The 19325-nt window shown below is 34.5% G+C and overlaps 1 protein-coding gene across 1 annotated transcript in view; it reads left to right on the top strand.

Annotated features, from left to right (window-relative positions):
• The first annotated feature begins 1343 nt into the window (after nt 1–1343).
• Nucleotides 1344–19325, top strand: part of LOC114334933 (odorant receptor 4-like) — a 37757-nt gene continuing 19775 nt past the window's right edge. The window contains exons 1-2 of the mRNA XM_050656487.1: nt 1344–1840; nt 12157–12382. Of these exons, the coding sequence (XP_050512444.1) occupies nt 1415–1840; nt 12157–12382 (652 nt within the window). The 5' untranslated portion in view covers nt 1344–1414. The remainder of the gene's footprint in view (nt 1841–12156; nt 12383–19325) is intronic.

The raw sequence follows: 19325 nt of genomic DNA, 5'->3' as shown, positions 1-19325 counted from the left end.
ATGCATGAATAATAATAACGTGCACAAAATGATATATGAAGCATATTAATAAAGGGCATTGTGTGTGAAGGTTTTCAAGAAAATCACTTTATTTATTAATTCTTCTTTTTTTGGGGTGGTTCCGAGGAAAAAATGGGGGTAAATTATACAAATTTGTAAATAGCACCAGTACGTGGGTAATCGATGAAAGTCTTTTTACTCTAGCATAAACGGTTCAGATGGTATAAAAAGGAGTTTTTTAAAATGTAACACCCTGTAATTAAAAATAGGCTAATTACCCTTAAGTGAAACCTATACCAAAAAATCAGTCACTTATTTGTGAATATTTGTCGCAGGATTTCTTCCTAATTTCCGTTACAGTTAGGGAAAAATATATATTTTTTAAAAACATCTTTTTTAAAAACTTGTCAACTTTGGGGCGCCACCCCCGCTAAACGGTGGATGATAGACATATGCTGTCGGGAAATAAATCATAGAAAATATAGTTCTCTTCATATTTCTATAAAACATTTTTTTTGTAAAAGGTACAGGAAGGGCTACGTTCCGCAAAAACCACAAATTACCCCCTTTAAAGGGGTGAAAAAGGGGGTTCCGGGGCGAAATTTTTTCAGAAAAAGTTAGTCTTATAATAAGCACCCCTTGATCTACCAGAAAAAAAATAAAACCGGACTTGTGTCCATTTTGCAAGGTTCAACCTCTGTTTCCTACACTATTATTGTTATTCCAAAAAGCGTCTTATCCACTGCGTTGTTCCAAAATGCGTCTTATCCAAATTATAATTAGGGTTTTTGAGCTAATGACGCAAAAACGATTTGAAAAACCTTAACGTATACTAATGTTATGAATTATTAATGAACACTAAAAAGTTTCATACAAAAAGAACCATCTGATAATAAAAAAATGGTTTTTTCTAATTCTTCATCATTTTTCTCGAAGGGATAAGATTTACTTTGGAATGACCCTACTCCTGATCTGTCATTTTCAGATTATTCACTCAGTCTCTAGCGACAGATATAAAGAAAAAAGATCAAGAAATCGATCATGCTGAGTAGTCATTGTGTTTTTGATCTGCTTGCTTTGAATTTACAAAGCTCTCTATATAAATAAAACGTGTATATAACTGTTAAACTGCTAAAACTTAAAGCTACGTGGCAACAAACGAAAGATTTACCAATTCAATTAAGACGAAAGTTTTTGAGATACTTTTTTACTTTGTTTTAGATACTGACTGGCGCCATTGCCTATAACATACGAGGTGACTGTTATGTATTTATTTATATAAAATATATGCTTAAAATTGTTTGAGGTTGTTCCTGTGGGACATAGCATTTTTGTCGAAAAATTTATGCCTCCCATTTCATAAAAAATAATTTGCAGTACTTTGTTTAAAAAACTACAAAATTTTACAGGCATAATGGAGAAACTTGATACTCCTAAAAGGTTTGGTTATCCAGAAAACTTTTTCCACACAAACGAAATAATTACCAAAATATCTGGAATGTGGATCCCAACTCGGGAACACAGATTCCTTTTTCGAGTATTTTACATAATTTACCTATTTTTCTTATATGGATCTGGATTGTTTTTCTTAATATGCGAATGCCTGATATTCAATGAAACTATAACAACGATTAATAAGCTGGTCAGTCATATAGGAATGCTATTTACTCATTTGGTTGGAATTTTGAAATTTTGCATCTTGGTTTTTGGACGACAGAAACTCAAAAGGATTATGGATACTTTACAAGATGTTCAATATTATTATGAACCCACTAAGGATTTTTCACCTGGGCAGTTCCTATCCGATGAAAAAATTACAAGTTCCAGATTTTCTATTTTGGTAAGTTTCTCTTTTTTGAATTTGAAATTAATTGTCTACTAATGTATTAGATCAGCCGTACTCAAACTGTGGTACGCGTACCACTGATGGTACGCAAAGCACTTTAAGGTGGTACTCTATAAACTAGAAGAAACGAAGAATTTTAATAAAATTTACCAACAAATGTTATCTTTTACGTTGTGCATGGCAAAGCTGCGAGTTTGAAACCACAAGAGCGTAATGTCTTATTCATTGTTTGCAACACTGGAATCGCGGCAAACTGTCACCGCCCTTGATTCACGTCATCAGTTTCCTCGTGGCCGTCAGTCGTTGTGGTTGGTTTTGTCGAAACGAGTAATTTGCTCGCTACATTAAATCAAACAGAATACGATGGGCGGGTCACGTACTAAGATCAAGTGACGAAAGACTTATAAACGCCACATTCTGGGAAAGGCCCGTTGGAAAAAGGTCAGTTGGTCGCCCAAGAAAGAGATGGAAGGACGCAGTAGCCAGCGATCTTCGCAAAATGGGAGTACAGCAATGGGAAATAGCTGCTCAGGACCGACAACAATGGAGGGAAATAGTAAGCGCGGCCAAGACTCACATAGAGTTGTAGAGCCAAATGATGATGATGATGATGATGATGAGTAATTTGCTGTTACTGATTCGTGCTAATTTTTGCATATAAAAAATGGATAAGTGGCTTAAAAGAGACAAAAGAACATCTGAAAATCCCGGTCCATCGAGCTCCACTACAGAGTCGGAGTCTATACAGGGTGATGACAAAAAGAGTTCTTTCAAAAAAACTAAAAGTGGCGGTTAGGAAATATGATCCTGAATAAATTAATATGGGATTTACATTCACGAATATAAATGATGAGCCAAGGCCCCAACGTGTAATCTGTTCGGAAATTCTTTCTAACCAGTGTATGAAACCTTCGCTATTAAAACGCCACTTCAATACAAAACATTCAGTGTTGGAAAAAAACCTAAGGATTACTTCGTTAGGAAGTTAACGGAGATGAGAGGCACAAAAAAATTAATGTCGAATTTCACTGGCAGCAACCAAAAAGCAGTAGAGGCATCGTTCCTCGTGAGTTTAAGAATTGCGAAGTGTGGAAAAGCGCATACAATCGGTGAAGAACTAGTTCTGCCTGCCGCACAAGATATGGTAACGTGTATTTTTGGGGAGAATTCAGGTAAACAGCTTAATATTATACCATTATCCAATGATACCGTACGTCGTAGGATTGAAATAATGGCATTAAATGTTAAAGAACAATTGATAAACCGGATAAAAAATAGTATTTTTTTTGCAATACAACTTGATAAGAGCACAGATGTAACAAACTATGCTCAGCTTATGGTTTATGTGCGTTATATATTTCAAACCAAAATCGAAGAAGAGTACTTATTTTGTGAGGCTTTAACGGAACGAACTACTGCCGATGAAATATTCAAGAAAATCAATGATTTTTTTTTGTGGAAAATGGACTAGACTGGAAACAATGCGTTGGTTTCTGTTCGGATGGGGCCCGAGCCATGACAGGAAAATACAGAGGTGTAACTGCCAAATTAAAACTGGTTGCAGAAAATTGTACTTTTACCCATTGTAGTATCCACAGAGACGCTTTGGTAGCAAAGCGAATGCCCGATGAATTTAAACATGTTCTCCATGAAGCCGTTCAGATAGTCAATTTCATCGGGCATTCGCTTTAGTAGCAAAGCGAATGCCCGACGAATTTAAACATGTTTACCATGAAGCCGTTTAGATAGTCAATTTCATCGGGCATTCGCTTTGGTAGAAAAGCGAATGCCCGATGAATTTAAACATCTTCTCCATGAAGCCGTTCAGATAGTCAATTTCATAAAATCTCGAGCCTTAAACTCGCGTTTATTTTCAAAACTATGCTCTGAAATGGGAAGTGATCATATTCAGTTATTGCTACATACAGAGATAAGATGGCTATCAAAAGGAAAAATGTTGAACAGGTTATGCGAGTTGCGTTCTGAAGTACATGTGTTTTTAATGGAAACCAATTTTGAACGGCGTGATCGGTTATTAGATGAAATGTGGCTCACAACACTAGCTTACTTAACAGATATATTTAATCGATTAAATGACCTAAACTTAAGCTTACAAGGTAAATCACATAATCGATTTTCTGTAAACGACAAAATAAATGCTTTTATCAAGAAATGTTATATGATGAAAATAGTGTTTCAAACAAAGACTTGCAGTCGTTTACCAATTTAGAAAATTTTGTGGTTGAGCATGAAATAAAGATTAAAGATGATCTTATTTTTAACATAAAATAGCATTGTCAAATGCTAACTGATAGTTTTAAAGAATATTTTGACGAAGACTATGCTTAGTTTCTTTGGATGCGATAACCATTTATTTTGGATAGCATTCCTGAAATATTAAAACAGGATGAAAAAGAGTCTTTAATAGAACTATTTTGTGATGGGGGCTTGAAAATAGAGTTTTCAAAATTAGAATTAGCTGAATTCTGGCTAAATATTAAAAATGAATATCCAGCCTTATCAGAAAAAGCATTGTTATTTTTACTTCCTTTTACGACGACCTACCTGTGTGAAACAGGATTTTCTGCTATGCTACAAGTGAAAAATAAATTGCGCAGTCGGATTAATCTTGATCCAAATTTACGAATTAAACTAAGCACAATTGATCCTGATATCGATTCACTTGTTGTAGCTATGCAGAACCATCCTTCTCACTGAAATTTTGGACTGGGTTAGACTGGGAAGTTTTATTTTGTAACATTTATAATGCCCTTTTTTAAATAAATATATTTTTGCCAAAATTAGTAAATTTTATTATCTAATTTTTTAATAGGTGGTACGCGATTGACGCAGAATTTATGTAAGTGGTACGTGTAAAAAAAAGTTTGAGAATCGCTGTATTAGATGATTAGCAATGATCTTTTGTCCAAGTAACCCAGTTAAGCTCGGGGCTCTCATAAACTCTAATCTGGACTCTGGGTTAGTGTGGTATTACCGGGAGAAATTCGATAGACTAGTGGAACATAACAGTGTGACAGTGTCATACTATAATAATTTTAAAAAAGGACAGCCTTTATTTCTTTATTTCAACGAAACGTGGATTTTTGCTAAAGGTAGAATAAAACGGATTTGGCAAGACAACAGCATAACATCCATAAATAGTCCAAAGAAATAAGATTTTTCTCGTGACACATCCTCCTCCAGGCCGAAACCAAATTTTTTGAGTAGTATGGACATCTAAGTATATTAATAACCTATAAGTATGTTTCCTGCAGCCGATTTTGATGATATAAACAAATGAAGATCAAAAAACGGTAAATTTTCGCTTTTTTCGTCTATTACCAAAAAGTGAAGCAAGATCAACAAATTTGAGATTAAGAAACTCATAAGTCATATAAAAAACTTCAATATGGCGTTCGCTGAATATGTCTATCCTTATTTGTTCAGTGCCGGTTTATCCACTGGGCGCTTGGGGCGGGCGCCCAGGGGCCCGGGCCCCGGAGGGGCCCGAAGGGACTTATTTCTTTTAATTATAAAAAAATAAACTCGCTAAATAATTTACATATTCTCCGAAAAAAATCTCATACGCAGATACGCCAATACACTGCAAACGCCTTTGTTCTATTGTTACATCTTTTCACGCCTATACACAGTGACGTAGCCTAGCCCCACAGGGGCCCCGTGTCAGTGTTTGTGGCGGGGCCCTTTTCCAAAAACTACAGAAAGTTGTCAGATTACGCCATGTCATTGATTAAAAACTACCCAGGTACTGGGTAAAAACTGTGTAGCTTATTAATCAATGGCCATGTGTCGAATTGTATCCAAAATAATCGTACAAACGGAGTTTTTTCAGTTTCTAATAATTTCATTTTGAATTGTGGGGCTTAAATAATAATTTATCTCACTTTTCGGCTTTAAAATAAGTTATTTTAAAATAGGAATAAAATAAGTCCTTTTGAAATAGAAGGCAGGTTTACATGTATTCAGTAACTGGCGCCAGTCGCACTGGAACGACAGTGCTGGCATGGTAGTGGCATCATGTAAACGCTTTTTTGCTCCAGTCCAGCGCTGTCTGCCAGCGCTGTCTCGAATAGAAAGCTGGCCTATTTTTCATGCCAGTGGCCCTTGTCCGCGTCTCCTTTAACCCCGTGCCAGTGGTTGTAGACACGTGTAAACACAGCGTTCCAGTCGCAGTTGACGCCAGTTACTGGATACGTGTAAACGAACCTATCCAGCGCTGTCTTAATCAAGCACTCGCATTCCAGTGAGACTGGCGCCAGTTACTGGATATGTGTAAACGTTACTTAACGAAAGACAAAAATAGATATACATAAATCTAATTTATTGATAAAGAATAGATTATTCTCGAAAATGCCAATACCCAAACAATAGGTACGCACTCTTACAAACATTTAAAAGTAAAGCGATTACAAAAATTGCAATTTGGCATTATACAGTGGCCACTAAGGCTAGCACTCCACTTGCGATTTGTAGTCGCAGCAACAAAAAAATTGCTGTCGCAGAAAATCTAGAGTCTAGAAAATTAGTCGCTGTTTTCAGAATCGCGAATTGAATGCTACAAGGTTGTAACATCAGCTTTTAGATGTTTTTTTAATCTAGAGATAAAGAAGAAGTCAAGACGTCAATTAAGGGTCTAGGACATTTCGCCGTCGCCGTTTCGCCGTCGCCATTTCGCCGTCGCCGTTTCGCCGTCGCCATTTCGCCGTCGCCGTTTCGCCGTCGAGCCATTTCACCGTCGCCGTTTCGCCGTCGAGCCATTTCACCGTCGCCGTCGAGCCACTTCGCCGTCGCCATTTCGTTGTTAGCATTCGTACTTATAATTTCGGGATGATAATTACTTGTATATAAGTTTTGAATGGTTTTCGAACGATTATATACCATCACTTCTGCATAATGAAGTTTTTATTTTTGATAGAGTAAAAACAATTGAAATTGAAATCCCTTTTTTCAATATTGTTTATTTCCGGGAATCTGATAATAGTCTAGCAACTTCAGCATTTTATTAACACTGACATTTAGTATAAAAAAAGTTAGTATGTTATCACGTTCTTGCGATATTTAGTATAAAAAAGTTAGTATGTTATCACGTTCTTGTAAACTTAACCAATGCCGGGATGGCGACGGCGAAACGGCCGACGGCGAACTGGCTCGACGGCGAAACGGCCGACGGCGAAGTGGCTCGACGGCGAAACGGCGATAGCGAAATGGCGACGGCGAAACGGCGACGGCGAAACGTCCCAGTCCGGTCAATTAATACTTTATGCGAGAAACATAAAAACGATGTTGATGAAACCAAAGAGAACTTGCATAAGGCCCATTTATACATACCCGGGCCGTGTCTGTTCCGGGTCAGTGCCGAGTCCGGGTATTTTTATTGCGATATTCACATACAACCGGGTTGTGGCAGTGTGCGTACCGAGCCGAATAAGAGAGGAAAACGTTATTACATATCTCTGTGTAAAATATAGTTGAAAATATTTCGGCTTGGATAGAAGATCTCACCTCACAATATCTATTGCTTGTCTGTTTTCCACCAGTCGCGCTCACAAAAGAATAAAATCGTGTTTATACAAGTCCCTGCGATCCGTGTCATTTTCGTGCGTCGCCAGTGCCGACAGCAAAAATATCGGCTGGGATTAATTTCAGACCGGGCCCGGACGGGCCTCGTCCGGGAAGCGCCAATGTATAAATATGCTCATAAGAGTACACATTGTTTTTTTTTTGGACCGGGCCCTGTCTTAACACGGAACGGACACGGCCCTGATATGTATAAATGGGCCTTAACGAAATTACCTATTTTGTAACGTTATGCCAAAATTTGAATAAACATCATACAATTTATGAAAAATTTGATTCTTCCAGGATGTAAAAGCAACTTTTTCCAATATTTTAACTTTACTGCAAAATTTATTTGACGATACCAATTTCTAATGCGTCAGGCGAGCGGTCTTTTTCGGCTTTAAAAAGAATAAAAACCTATTTAAGGTCAAATTTGGGTCAAGAAAACCTAGACGCATTATCACTATTGTATATTGAGAATGAAGAACTGGAGAAACTGAATTGTGATAATATTATATGGCAGTTTGCGAATGCCAAGTCAAGAAAAAAAGTGATCTAATTTTTGTCTTTATGTATTTTTTAGAATATGTTTTTTTTGCTTGTCATGTGTTGTTTTGTGGAAATTTCTGTTTTTATTTATGTTTTTAAATGTATTTGTTGGATTATTTTTTAGATTTGCTATTCTTCTTGCTTGTTTAAAAAAATATTTTATGCATTTTACAAGAAACCTTTATAGTTAATGCATGTGTTTTCTTGTTAAAAAACTGACAACGAATAGCAATGAAGGGGACCCCTAAACCTCCAGCGCCCAGGGCCCGAAGTTAGGTTAATCCGGCACTGTATTTGTTGCTTAGAAAATTGCAACTTATGTAAAAATTAAGTTAGAACCTTCTTATTACACGAAGTGCTATGACTTCTGGTGCTTAAATTACATTTTAAATTTCAAAGCAATTGGTCCAATAGTTTAAAAGTTATTTAATTTGTTTATCCCAAATTCATTTTTTTTTTGCAACACTATAAGTCAGAAAATTATGAGGTTACAGTAATACTTCGGACAGTTTATGAAAGAGGAACATTTGCACCATTAACTTAATTAAAAAAAAGCCCCCCTTTTTTTAATTCACATGTTCTTGCAAAATAATTTCGCAATATTTAGAATTATTTTTTGTAATAATAACTATCCAAAGTATTACTGTAACTTCATCATTTTTTGACTTATTAAATAACTTTTAAACTATTTGACTAATTGCTTTGAAATTTAGGGTATGATTTAAGCACCAGAAGTCTCACCATTCCGTGTAATAAGAAGGTTTAAGTTAATTTTTACATAAGTTATGAATATTTATAAAAACTCAAAATTATGATTTGTTTTTCAATTTTCTAAGCAACCAATAAGGATAGACATATTCCGCGAACGTCATATTGAAGTTTTTTATACGGTTCATGGTGAGTTTCTTACTCTCAAATTGGTTTAAAATGCTTAAATTTTTGGTAATAGACGAAAAAAGCGAAAATTCACGTTATTTGACCTTTATTTGTTTATAACTATATATTGATGTGATCTTGATTATTGATATGAGATAATATTCTTATATGTCATTTAATTTAATCAATGCATTAATCATAATCTAATTAATTTACCAGATCACATATCAATATGTTTTCAATCTCAGGGCGAATTATAAAATTAATTACTTACTTACGTGGCTTCTAAGTATTTCTCAATGGTTCCTAATCGGGATAGGAAAGAAAAGAGTAAAATAAAACACACATATGGGTTACAATTATAATCAAAATATTGTTTATTTTATTTAAATGGCAATCACTGCTTAATATTTGCTAGATCTTATTATTCTTAAACATAACATTTACAAATGGGAATCTTATTTCCTTTTGGTTTCCAATTGAAAGTTTTTATTAACATTTAACTATTAGGATTTATTAGCAACAATTCTATTTAAGTTTGATGAAGCTTTTCTGATATTATTTATTATGTTCTTCAATTTATAATGTGGTATTTAATACGAAAAACCCATACATTCATGTCCAAACAAATGAGACTGACCTTTTTCTGGTGAACTGAGAATGTCTTCACACAAGACCCGTTTCCTGCTATCCTTGGCTGCGATCAAAACCTCGTCCTGGCTTTCAGTAATGTTCTCCTTTGAAGATTAGCTCGTATAGCTCTCGTTCCTGCTTCTGTCGTGATGCTGTGTTCTACCTTTTTCGAAACTGCAATCAGCTACCGGGACACTCTTGGCTCAAGGAGGTTCTTTACTCTCAACCTGGCCTACCTCTCGTTCCACGATAGATCTCCACACTCACGGAACTACACCGGCTTTCTCACTCTCCGTACACTACCGTTTACTACTCGACTTCACTTCTCGACAGCTCAAAACATTCTGATCTATCTTTTTCATCCATTCCCCTACTTTCTAAATATCCCTTCCAAATTCACAAATCAACCTTCCACCACCAACTCTCATTCGCAGTCTTCCTCAAAACCAATTTTTAATCTTTCTAAATATGCTTAATGGATTTCAAAAAAAAATAGTTAATTCCCATTCTAAAATTACTTTCTACTATTTACAAAATTTAATGACCTATTATCTACTTCAACTGAGTCTTATTTAGCATAGGCTAATGATCGAACCTTCCGCGAACAACGATAATGACCTATTATCTCTTTCAACTGAGTCTTATTTAGCATAGGCTAATGATCGAACCTTCCGCGAACAACGATAATGGTACGCGCCATTCACTTTGTTTCTTCTCGGCGCATTGTCCCGAGTTCCGTAAGCTTTTTCTAATCACTTCTTAAAATTAAATATAACAATTTGTTGTATACAGGTTGTTCTAAATTTATATGCCCGTGGTTGAGAAAATTGAAAATATTTTATATTAAATTGAATTCTGTTTATAATTATCAAAATTTAATTTTCATATCAAATAGAAATATAACAATATGTATATCATCAAAATTGGCTGCAGGAAACATATTAGGTTGTTATTATAGATGTCCATACTACTCAAAAAATTTAGTTTCGGCCTGGACGGGGATGTGTCATCAACAGGATATTTTTTTTCCTTATTTTTCTAAACTAAAAGCACACCGATACTGAGGGAAAGAGATATATTATAATATTGCATGCGGGTGGCAAAATATACTTTTATTGATGGAGTGAATCTTGTGTTTTCATCAAAACCAAAATCGGCTGATTATCATGATAACATGAATACGGAGATGTTTGTGGAATTACTGAAAGAAAAACATATGCCAGTATGGGGCATTATGCCAAGTTTTGGATACTGCCCCATACCATTCGGGAATTTTATATATGCAACCGAACAAATTTCTGGACAGTACATACAATAAAATAATGGTTAACGAATGAAAATATTTCATTTCCTTAGGATTATTTCGAGCAGGTATTACCACAGTTGCCCAAAAGGAATGAAAAACCATAATTGTTGATGGTAGACGAAATTATAGATAGTTTTAAACATAATGTGATTAGACTGCTCCCTTAAAATTGTGAATTCAATCCCAATGAACACATTTGGGGATTATGCAAAGGGAGCTGTTTTTGAAATGGGTGCCGGGTTTTCTCACACCATAGCAAAAACCACAACGAATTGATGAATCTAGGCGCTGTTTGGACATGTTTAACCGAAATAAGTCGGAGTTTTTGCCTCGGTATATTACAATGGATAAAACATGGTTTCATCACTTCACTCGGGAATCAAATTGGTAGTCATCTGAGTAGATAGCACCCGGATAAAGTCGTCCAAAGCGACCAAAGAGGCAACAAACTGCTGGCCAAATTATGGCCTCTGTATTTTGGGACTCACAACGAATTATTTTCATTACCTATTTAAAACATGGAGAACTAATCTACAGCGACTTTTATATTGGTTTATTGGAGCATTTGAAAAGCAAAATCGCAAACAAACGGCCTCGTGTGTTGAAAAAAAAATTGTTGTTTCAGCAAGACATTGTGTCCAGTCACAAGTCGATGAAAACGATAGCAAAATGCACGAATTTAACTTTGAATTGCTTCCACACCCACCGTGTAGTCCAGATCTAAGCCCCAGTGATTGCTATCTTTTTCCGATCTAAAAAAATGCTCCGTGATAAGTGATAATAGCTTCGATGAGGAAGTAATCGCCAAAACTGAAGCCTATTTTGAAGGCAAAGATAAATCTAAAGGAGTCTATTTTGATGAATAAAGAATTTTTTTAAATGTTTTACTAGTTAGGCCCGAGACTTATTGACCAACGTGAATTGCACGTAATGGTTATAGTGACGCAGCTGTTTTTGGAAACATGGCAAGAAGCAGTAAATATTGCTACTCCTGCAATTTAGAAAAAAACGGACTGTTTCTCAGTACAGTGGACTGTTTAAGTCAAAGGTTTCAACTCTATCCCACGCATGCTATCCAGCACACTTACATAAAATCAAAATACTTAAGAGTGATCTTTGTGAAGTTTGTAATAAAATTTTCCATTTTCCATCTCTTCGAGATGCACTTTGAAAATGCATTTTCTCATGCATAAAATTTTTTGCCGGAGATCAATTTAGTTCACAAAATTGCCTGACACTTTCTCGGATCGAATGCAAAAAGTTGCATGACGATTAATCTTACTGCACAAAATTCCAAGGTTTAATGCTTCGTTGCATCGTCTATAAATTGTTTTTGAATTAAATAGTCATTTTTTAATGTTTTTAGGTATTTGTAATGTATAGTTTTGTTGGTGTTTCGGCTCATATTTCTTCAGAACTGATAATAAACAGTGAAATTAAGGGACAAACATTCGAAGGAACCAATAGAACCTGTCAAGATTTTATGCCTTACTATTTTTACATTCCCTTCAGTACGTTTTTTAAATGGCAATGTGAATTTGCGTTTATTTTTATGGATGTGGGATTGTGTATTTTTGCTTGGCTTATAGCTTGTAAGTATTAATTACTTTGCCAAAAAAAAACTCGACAAAATATAAGTTTAAATCCATTTTTGTTATTTTTGTTAGATTATGGATATAGAATAACCGGTATATATGTTACCGGCCAAACCCGATTTCAGGACAAACTAGTTTGGCCTAGGCCAAACTAGTTTGTCCTATCGCGCGTAGGCCAAACTAGTTTATCCTAATTTAAAGACGCACACTTCAGGCCAAACTAGTTTATCCTGAAGTGTATGTTTTTGTATCAGGATAAACTAGTTTAGCCTAATCTAAACCAATTTAATCTAGTCGAAAGTAATTAATTACAGATTGGTTGCTGCTGTAAACATAAGTTTGGAAGACACTATTAAGAGTTGTAAAACTTTTAAGTATTTAGGGTAAGTGATAAACCGAGATGGCACTTGTATGAAAGATATAGAAATGAAAATAGTATGGGAAAATCAAGCCACGAAAGCACTCCATGGAGTGATATGGAAGAACACTCTAACTAAAGAAAACAAAAAAGGATTTTTCAGGGCATAGTGCTGAATATTACCCTACAAGAGCGGAAGAATGGCCAGTGACAACAGTAATACGAAATAAAATACGAACAGTTCAATTGGAGTTTATGAGAACTGAGAAGGTGTCTACAAATTACCAGGTAGGATAGAATTAGAAGAGAGGAAATATGAAACAGAATAAAAGTGGAATGCTCAATTACAAAAAAGATGTGGTAGTAAAAGTAGAGCCCTGAAATGGTACGGGCATGTAGAAAGAATGCCGGAGCACAGGTGGCCGAAAAGATTACTGAACTGGGACCCACGGGGAGGAAGAGGGAGAGGAAGACTTGCTGTGAGATGGAAGACTCACATAGGAAATGCTATGATAGAGAGAGACCTCAGAGATGGCGACTGGGAGAATAGAGTGCTATGGAAGACGAAAACGGCAAACTCATAGTGGGAAAAGCCAAGAAGAAGAAAGTAATTCAGCCAACTAGTACGGCTTAATACAAATAATAAATTGAATAAAATACTTTGTTCTTGAAAAAATAATCATTTTTATTAAAATTATAATTATTCGTAACAAACAAACAATAATATTGAGTTATATTCGCGGTCGGACGGACAGACAGCCTTGGCCAAATGTCTCACCTTTAGTACCATCCTTGGATTATAAGCTTTCATTTGACACCTCATTTGTCATTCTACCTGATATAATGACAGAGGAGTTGAGTTCACGGCTTTTTTTCAAACGTACGGCCCTAGAAAAAATATTGTTCCTAACTCATGAGGAAAGTGTCTTCCCCGCACTCGACTGCTTGCCCGAACTCCGCTATCGCCTCGTTCGGGTCAACGGCAATTGTTCGTGGAAGTATCACTTTCCGCACTGGTTAGGAAAATAACTATTTTCTACGGCCGTGCTAAAAGAGCCCCTTTCACGCACGCATTTCGTTTCCGAAAGTTGCACTTTTACGCACCGCGTGCATGAAAGTAAATTTTCCCGCACGGCTTGCGGAAAAGTAAAATACCTTATGATATGGCAATATAATATATTATAATACAAATATTGAATGGGTTGCATATGTGAGTCCATATTAAATATAGTAATGAAACACAGACTTACTCACAATCATTTAATTATACTTTGACGACCGGTTTCGATCTCTACAATATACAGATCATCTTCAGGTCGGCGTTACAAGTAGTTAAATGCTACAATAAGAGAAAACTTGTGTTAGACCAGTGTCTGATTGAAGAGATGTTAATAGAAAGCCAAATTTAAAAATTTTTTATAAAATTTTTTGAAATAAAGGTTTGCAACTGTTGACATTTCAGAATATTGGTATATACAAAGTCAAACCTATGAGTAAAAATGCTCATAGGCATGTATGTGCAAATGGGTGCATACAGTTTGAATTTGTTGAGATTAAAATTTTTAACCATTAAAAAACAAAATAAACATAAACTGACTTAAATATGCTTCCAAATTCAAAGTAGTAATAATAAAAGAGATAGTAATATTGTTCTAATCTACTTACATGCCGTTACAAGGATTGCGTTGCAACTTAGTTGTTGTCATATTAGTACGTCCAAATTATGCTAATTGGTTTGTTGGGATAGTGATAGGGTAAACAGACATGTTACGTAGGTTAAAACACAGTAAGATTTCAAATTTGGAATTGATCCTGAAGGAAGATGCGTATGTGAAACGGGTGATGTTTTGTTCGAATGGAGAAAGACAATGCTCCAGGAGTTGCGTATTAATTGTAGCAAAGTATGAAATGTTATTCTAGGATCTTGTACAAATGTGATGGTCTAAGCTCGTAGATGTTATACGATGCGGGCAGAGGTCAAAGTATAGGACATGACAAATAGGAAATTGTTGTCATAAATTAATACAATTTAAGATATGTTGTTCTCAGTAAATTAACTGAGGGATGTCATAAGTATAATAATATCATAATATTATGAAGTAGTAAGTGCCATACACTATGAAACTATGAAGTGTATAGAAATAAAGGGAAACTAGTTAGTTAAATGAAAAAATTATTATCAAAACATCGGTTAAGAAACTGTAAATTGAAAAATTTCAAAAAGGTAAGAAATTGATAAAATTAAAGAATATTTTGTTTGAGCTATTGTATAATGGGATATGTACAAAGAAAAAGAAAGAAACGAAATATTAATGGAAGGGTGTAGGCACTTACTTGAGAATAGTTTTTAACTAAATAAATAAATTAACACATAACACATAGGGTTTAAAAGCACAAAGACATAACAATTATTGGTAAAAGGTTTTTTTAAGGGAGGTAGCACTACATTTCCCCAATTACTATTTAACTTAGTTTTTACTTCCTAAATTGAAGTCTAGTTTTTGTGTTTTCAAGAGGGAATATTGACAGTGTAGACAGATGTAGGTTATCTGAAATGTCAAAACACTTCTTCTCAAATGTTGTACAGTAATTGCCTATTTTAATTAAATCTCTTAGTAACATAAAGTATACAGCATTTTCAAATTTTACAAAAAAGATAGTTGTTAATTTATAGCATTAATAACAAAATCTAAACTATATGTGTAACCACTATTGTGAAAAAATGTTGTAACAATAATAAAAGTACATGATTAAAAGATAACAGATGTATTATTCTACATTAATATTCAAGTAGAGAAGAATTAAAGTAGAGAAGAAGTGTTGAGTTTAAGTGTAAGTAGGCAGTGCATAATCTAACGTACAAGCATATCACCTGTTGCATAATTGTAGATGAGTAAGATAAATTGATTAGCCTAGTCTATTTAAATTTAGTAAATGAAAACAGATATAAGACGTGAAAGTTATAACAAAGAAAAAGAAAAAGAAAAATAAAAATAAAAGAAAGTTGGTTGGTAGTATTGTTAATATTGCAGTCGTGGCAATGCCACGTCAACGAGGTCAAAGGAAGCGGAATGTTTAATGACAGGTGTGTAGAGGGAGGTAGGGGGGGGTGTTAATTTAAAAGAGAACCTAAAGTTTGTTTAAATCCTATTTGTATTTAAGTATTGGTGCCAACCAACTTCCTCATGCGCCATAAATGGTAAGTTATAAATTTAAAGTATTTAATAGATTAAAAGGTTTTGATAACTTGTACAAAATGATCATGCACTTCCATATCGGAACTTATTAAATTTATAAAGCTATAATATAAAATGTGTAGTCTTAGTGAATTACAAATAATTTAGGGTGACATTTTTATATTGAGAAACACGTGTTTAATGTTTAAGAATATTGCACTGATCAGACTCCGTATTAAATGTTCAAACGGTCAGGCAACTATGAGATATTAACAGAATGAGCTCAAATGCCATACCAGCAAATTTTCTGACATTTTAAAAAAGTTGTAGGTTACATTTTTATATCACCACGTGGAGAAGTGCAGATGGTAATTGATTGTCCAGTAATGAAGCTAAGATGGGAAAATTGGCTGTGTACTGAGCTACAAAATCATCAAATTCTACAGGAAACGAACAATGGAGAATGGATTTGAATAAAATTAAAATTAGCGGGATTTTGGAAATTAAGAGTGAGTAGTTGTTGTAACTTTTTAAAAAATTTTGTAAGAGTGTGTATAAGATTGTGAGTTGGAACTAAGTAGTTTGAATGAAAAGGCGGGTACGATAACTGCTGTTGGTGTATGTATATTGAAAGATAGATTTGAAATAAAATTTTAGATTTTGCAGGTTTGAACTTTTAATTAGATGTCGGGTTGTGTACTGTAGTAAGAGTGGGTTATTTTATAGTAAAACTGAATAAGCTGGTATAAATTCAAGCTCTAATTGGGCATTCAATGTATGTCTAGTAGGGTCCTTTAAAGATTTTAAAATCTCAAAATGTTCCAGGTTATTCAGGACGTGGCCCTTTTTGCAGATGTGAAGAATTTTGAAATCAATGTCCGGATTGAAATTATGGTTGGAGTTACGGATATGTTGGGAAAAATGAGATTGTCCAGATGTTGGGCGCTGTATGTATCTAAGATGTTCCTTCAATCTGGTGTCGAACGATCTAAAGGTTCTTCCGACGTAATATGACGAGCAGGTATGGCATTTAAGCTCATAAACTCCACAACACTCAGATCTATCACGACTGTCCTTGTTATTCAAGAAAACCAAACCTAAATTTGAATTAGTTCTAAAGGAAATATTACAGTAATCTTTAAAAATATGAGCTAATTTGTAAGAGAATTGACCTGTAAATGTTAATGATCTATATGGTTTTGGCTCCTGTTCGACTAGAATAGGCTGTGTATATACTCGATGTTCTAAAATTCTATTTGTTTTTTTGTGTAAAATTTTATTTACTAAGTCCACAGTATAACCATTATTAACTGCTATTTGTTGGATAATTTTTAATTCTTTGTTAAATGAAGTTGTAGTCAATGGGATAGAGACAAGCCTGTTGATGTAACTATAAAAAGCAGCCAGTTTATGTTGTATGGGGTGGTGTGAATCGGCAGGGATAACTGTACCTGTATGGGTTGGTTTTCTATAAATACCAAAGTCAATCGTTCCATTTCTGAGTGTCAATGTAAGATCTAAAAAGTTCAAACTCTTTGAGTCATTCTGAATCTCTAAAGTAAATTTAATAGTGTCATGTAAAGTATTGAGGAAATCTAAGAAATCGTGAAGAATGTCAATTGTGCCATTCCATATTATTAAAGTATCGTCAACATACCTAGCGTAAAATTTAATATAATCTGTAAATGGATTATTTTTCACTATTTTATTAGATTCCAAGTCATTTAGAAAAATATCAGCTAATATCGGTGAAAGAGGAGATCCCATAGCTAGTCCGTCCGGTTGCACATATGTGGTGTTGTTGAAATTAAAGAAATTCTGACTCAGACACAAATTCAAAAGCTCTGTATACTCAATAATTTGATTAGGATGGTAATTATTATTCCACAAGTCTAAAGCAACAATACTGATAACTTCTTGTGTTGGAATGTTAGTAAAGAGATTAGTTATGTCTAAGGAAATCAATAAATCTTCATTACTAAGATTAACTTCTGTAATTTTATTTGTCAAACTTAAGTTGTTAGAGACTACATAATCGAATTTATTGTTGTAAAAGGTTTTAAGGAATTTGTTTAAGTGAGAAGCTAATGCATGAGTGGGAGAATCAGTAAAGGAAAGGATAATAATTACCATCCTAATCAAATTATTGAGTATACAGAGCTTTTGAATTTGTGTCTGAGTCAGAATTTCTTTAATTTCAACAACACCACATATGTGCAACCGGACGGACTAGCTATGGGATCTCCTCTTTCACCGATATTAGCTGATATTTTTCTAAATGACTTGGAATCTAATAAAATAGTGAAAAATAATCCATTTACAGATTATATTAAATTTTACGCTAGGTATGTTGACGATACTTTAATAATATGGAATGGCACAATTGACATTCTTCACGATTTCTTAGATTTCCTCAATACTTTACATGACACTATTAAATTTACTTTAGAGATTCAGAATGACTCAAAGAGTTTGAACTTTTTAGATCTTACATTGACACTCAGAAATGGAACGATTGACTTTGGTATTTATAGAAAACCAACCCATACAGGTACAGTTATCCCTGCCGATTCACACCACCCCATACAACATAAACTGGCTGCTTTTTATAGTTACATCAACAGGCTTGTCTCTATCCCATTGACTACAACTTCATTTAACAAAGAATTAAAAATTATCCAACAAATAGCAGTTAATAATGGTTATACTGTGGACTTAGTAAATAAAATTTTACACAAAAAAACAAATAGAATTTTAGAACATCGAGTATATACACAGCCTATTCTAGTCGAACAGGAGCCAAAACCATATAGATCATTAACATTTACAGGTCAATTCTCTTACAAATTAGCTCATATTTTTAAAGATTACTGTAATATTTCCTTTAGAACTAATTCAAATTTAGGTTTGGTTTTCTTGAATAACAAGGACAGTCGTGATAGATCTGAGTGTTGTGGAGTTTATGAGCTTAAATGCCATACCTGCTCGTCATATTACGTCGGAAGAACCTTTAGATCGTTCGACACCAGATTGAAGGAACATCTTAGATACATACAGCGCCCAACATCTGGACAATCTCATTTTTCCCAACATATCCGTAACTCCAACCATAATTTCAATCCGGACATTGATTTCAAAATTCTTCACATCTGCAAAAAGGGCCACGTCCTGAATAACCTGGAACATTTTGAGATTTTAAAATCTTTAAAGGACCCTACTAGACATACATTGAATGCCCAATTAGAGCTTGAATTTATACCAGCTTATTCAGTTTTACTATAAAATAACCCACTCTTACTACAGTACACAACCCGACATCTAATTAAAAGTTCAAACCTGCAAAATCTAAAATTTTATTTCAAATCTATCTTTCAATATACATACACCAACAGCAGTTATCGTACCC

The sequence above is a fragment of the Diabrotica virgifera genome, chromosome 7, assembly GCF_917563875.1.
Source record: "Diabrotica virgifera virgifera chromosome 7, PGI_DIABVI_V3a".
NCBI classification, from domain to species: domain Eukaryota; kingdom Metazoa; phylum Arthropoda; class Insecta; order Coleoptera; family Chrysomelidae; genus Diabrotica; species Diabrotica virgifera.
Note: the sequence above shows the minus strand (reverse complement) of the source record. Positions and strands in the feature narration are given on the sequence as shown.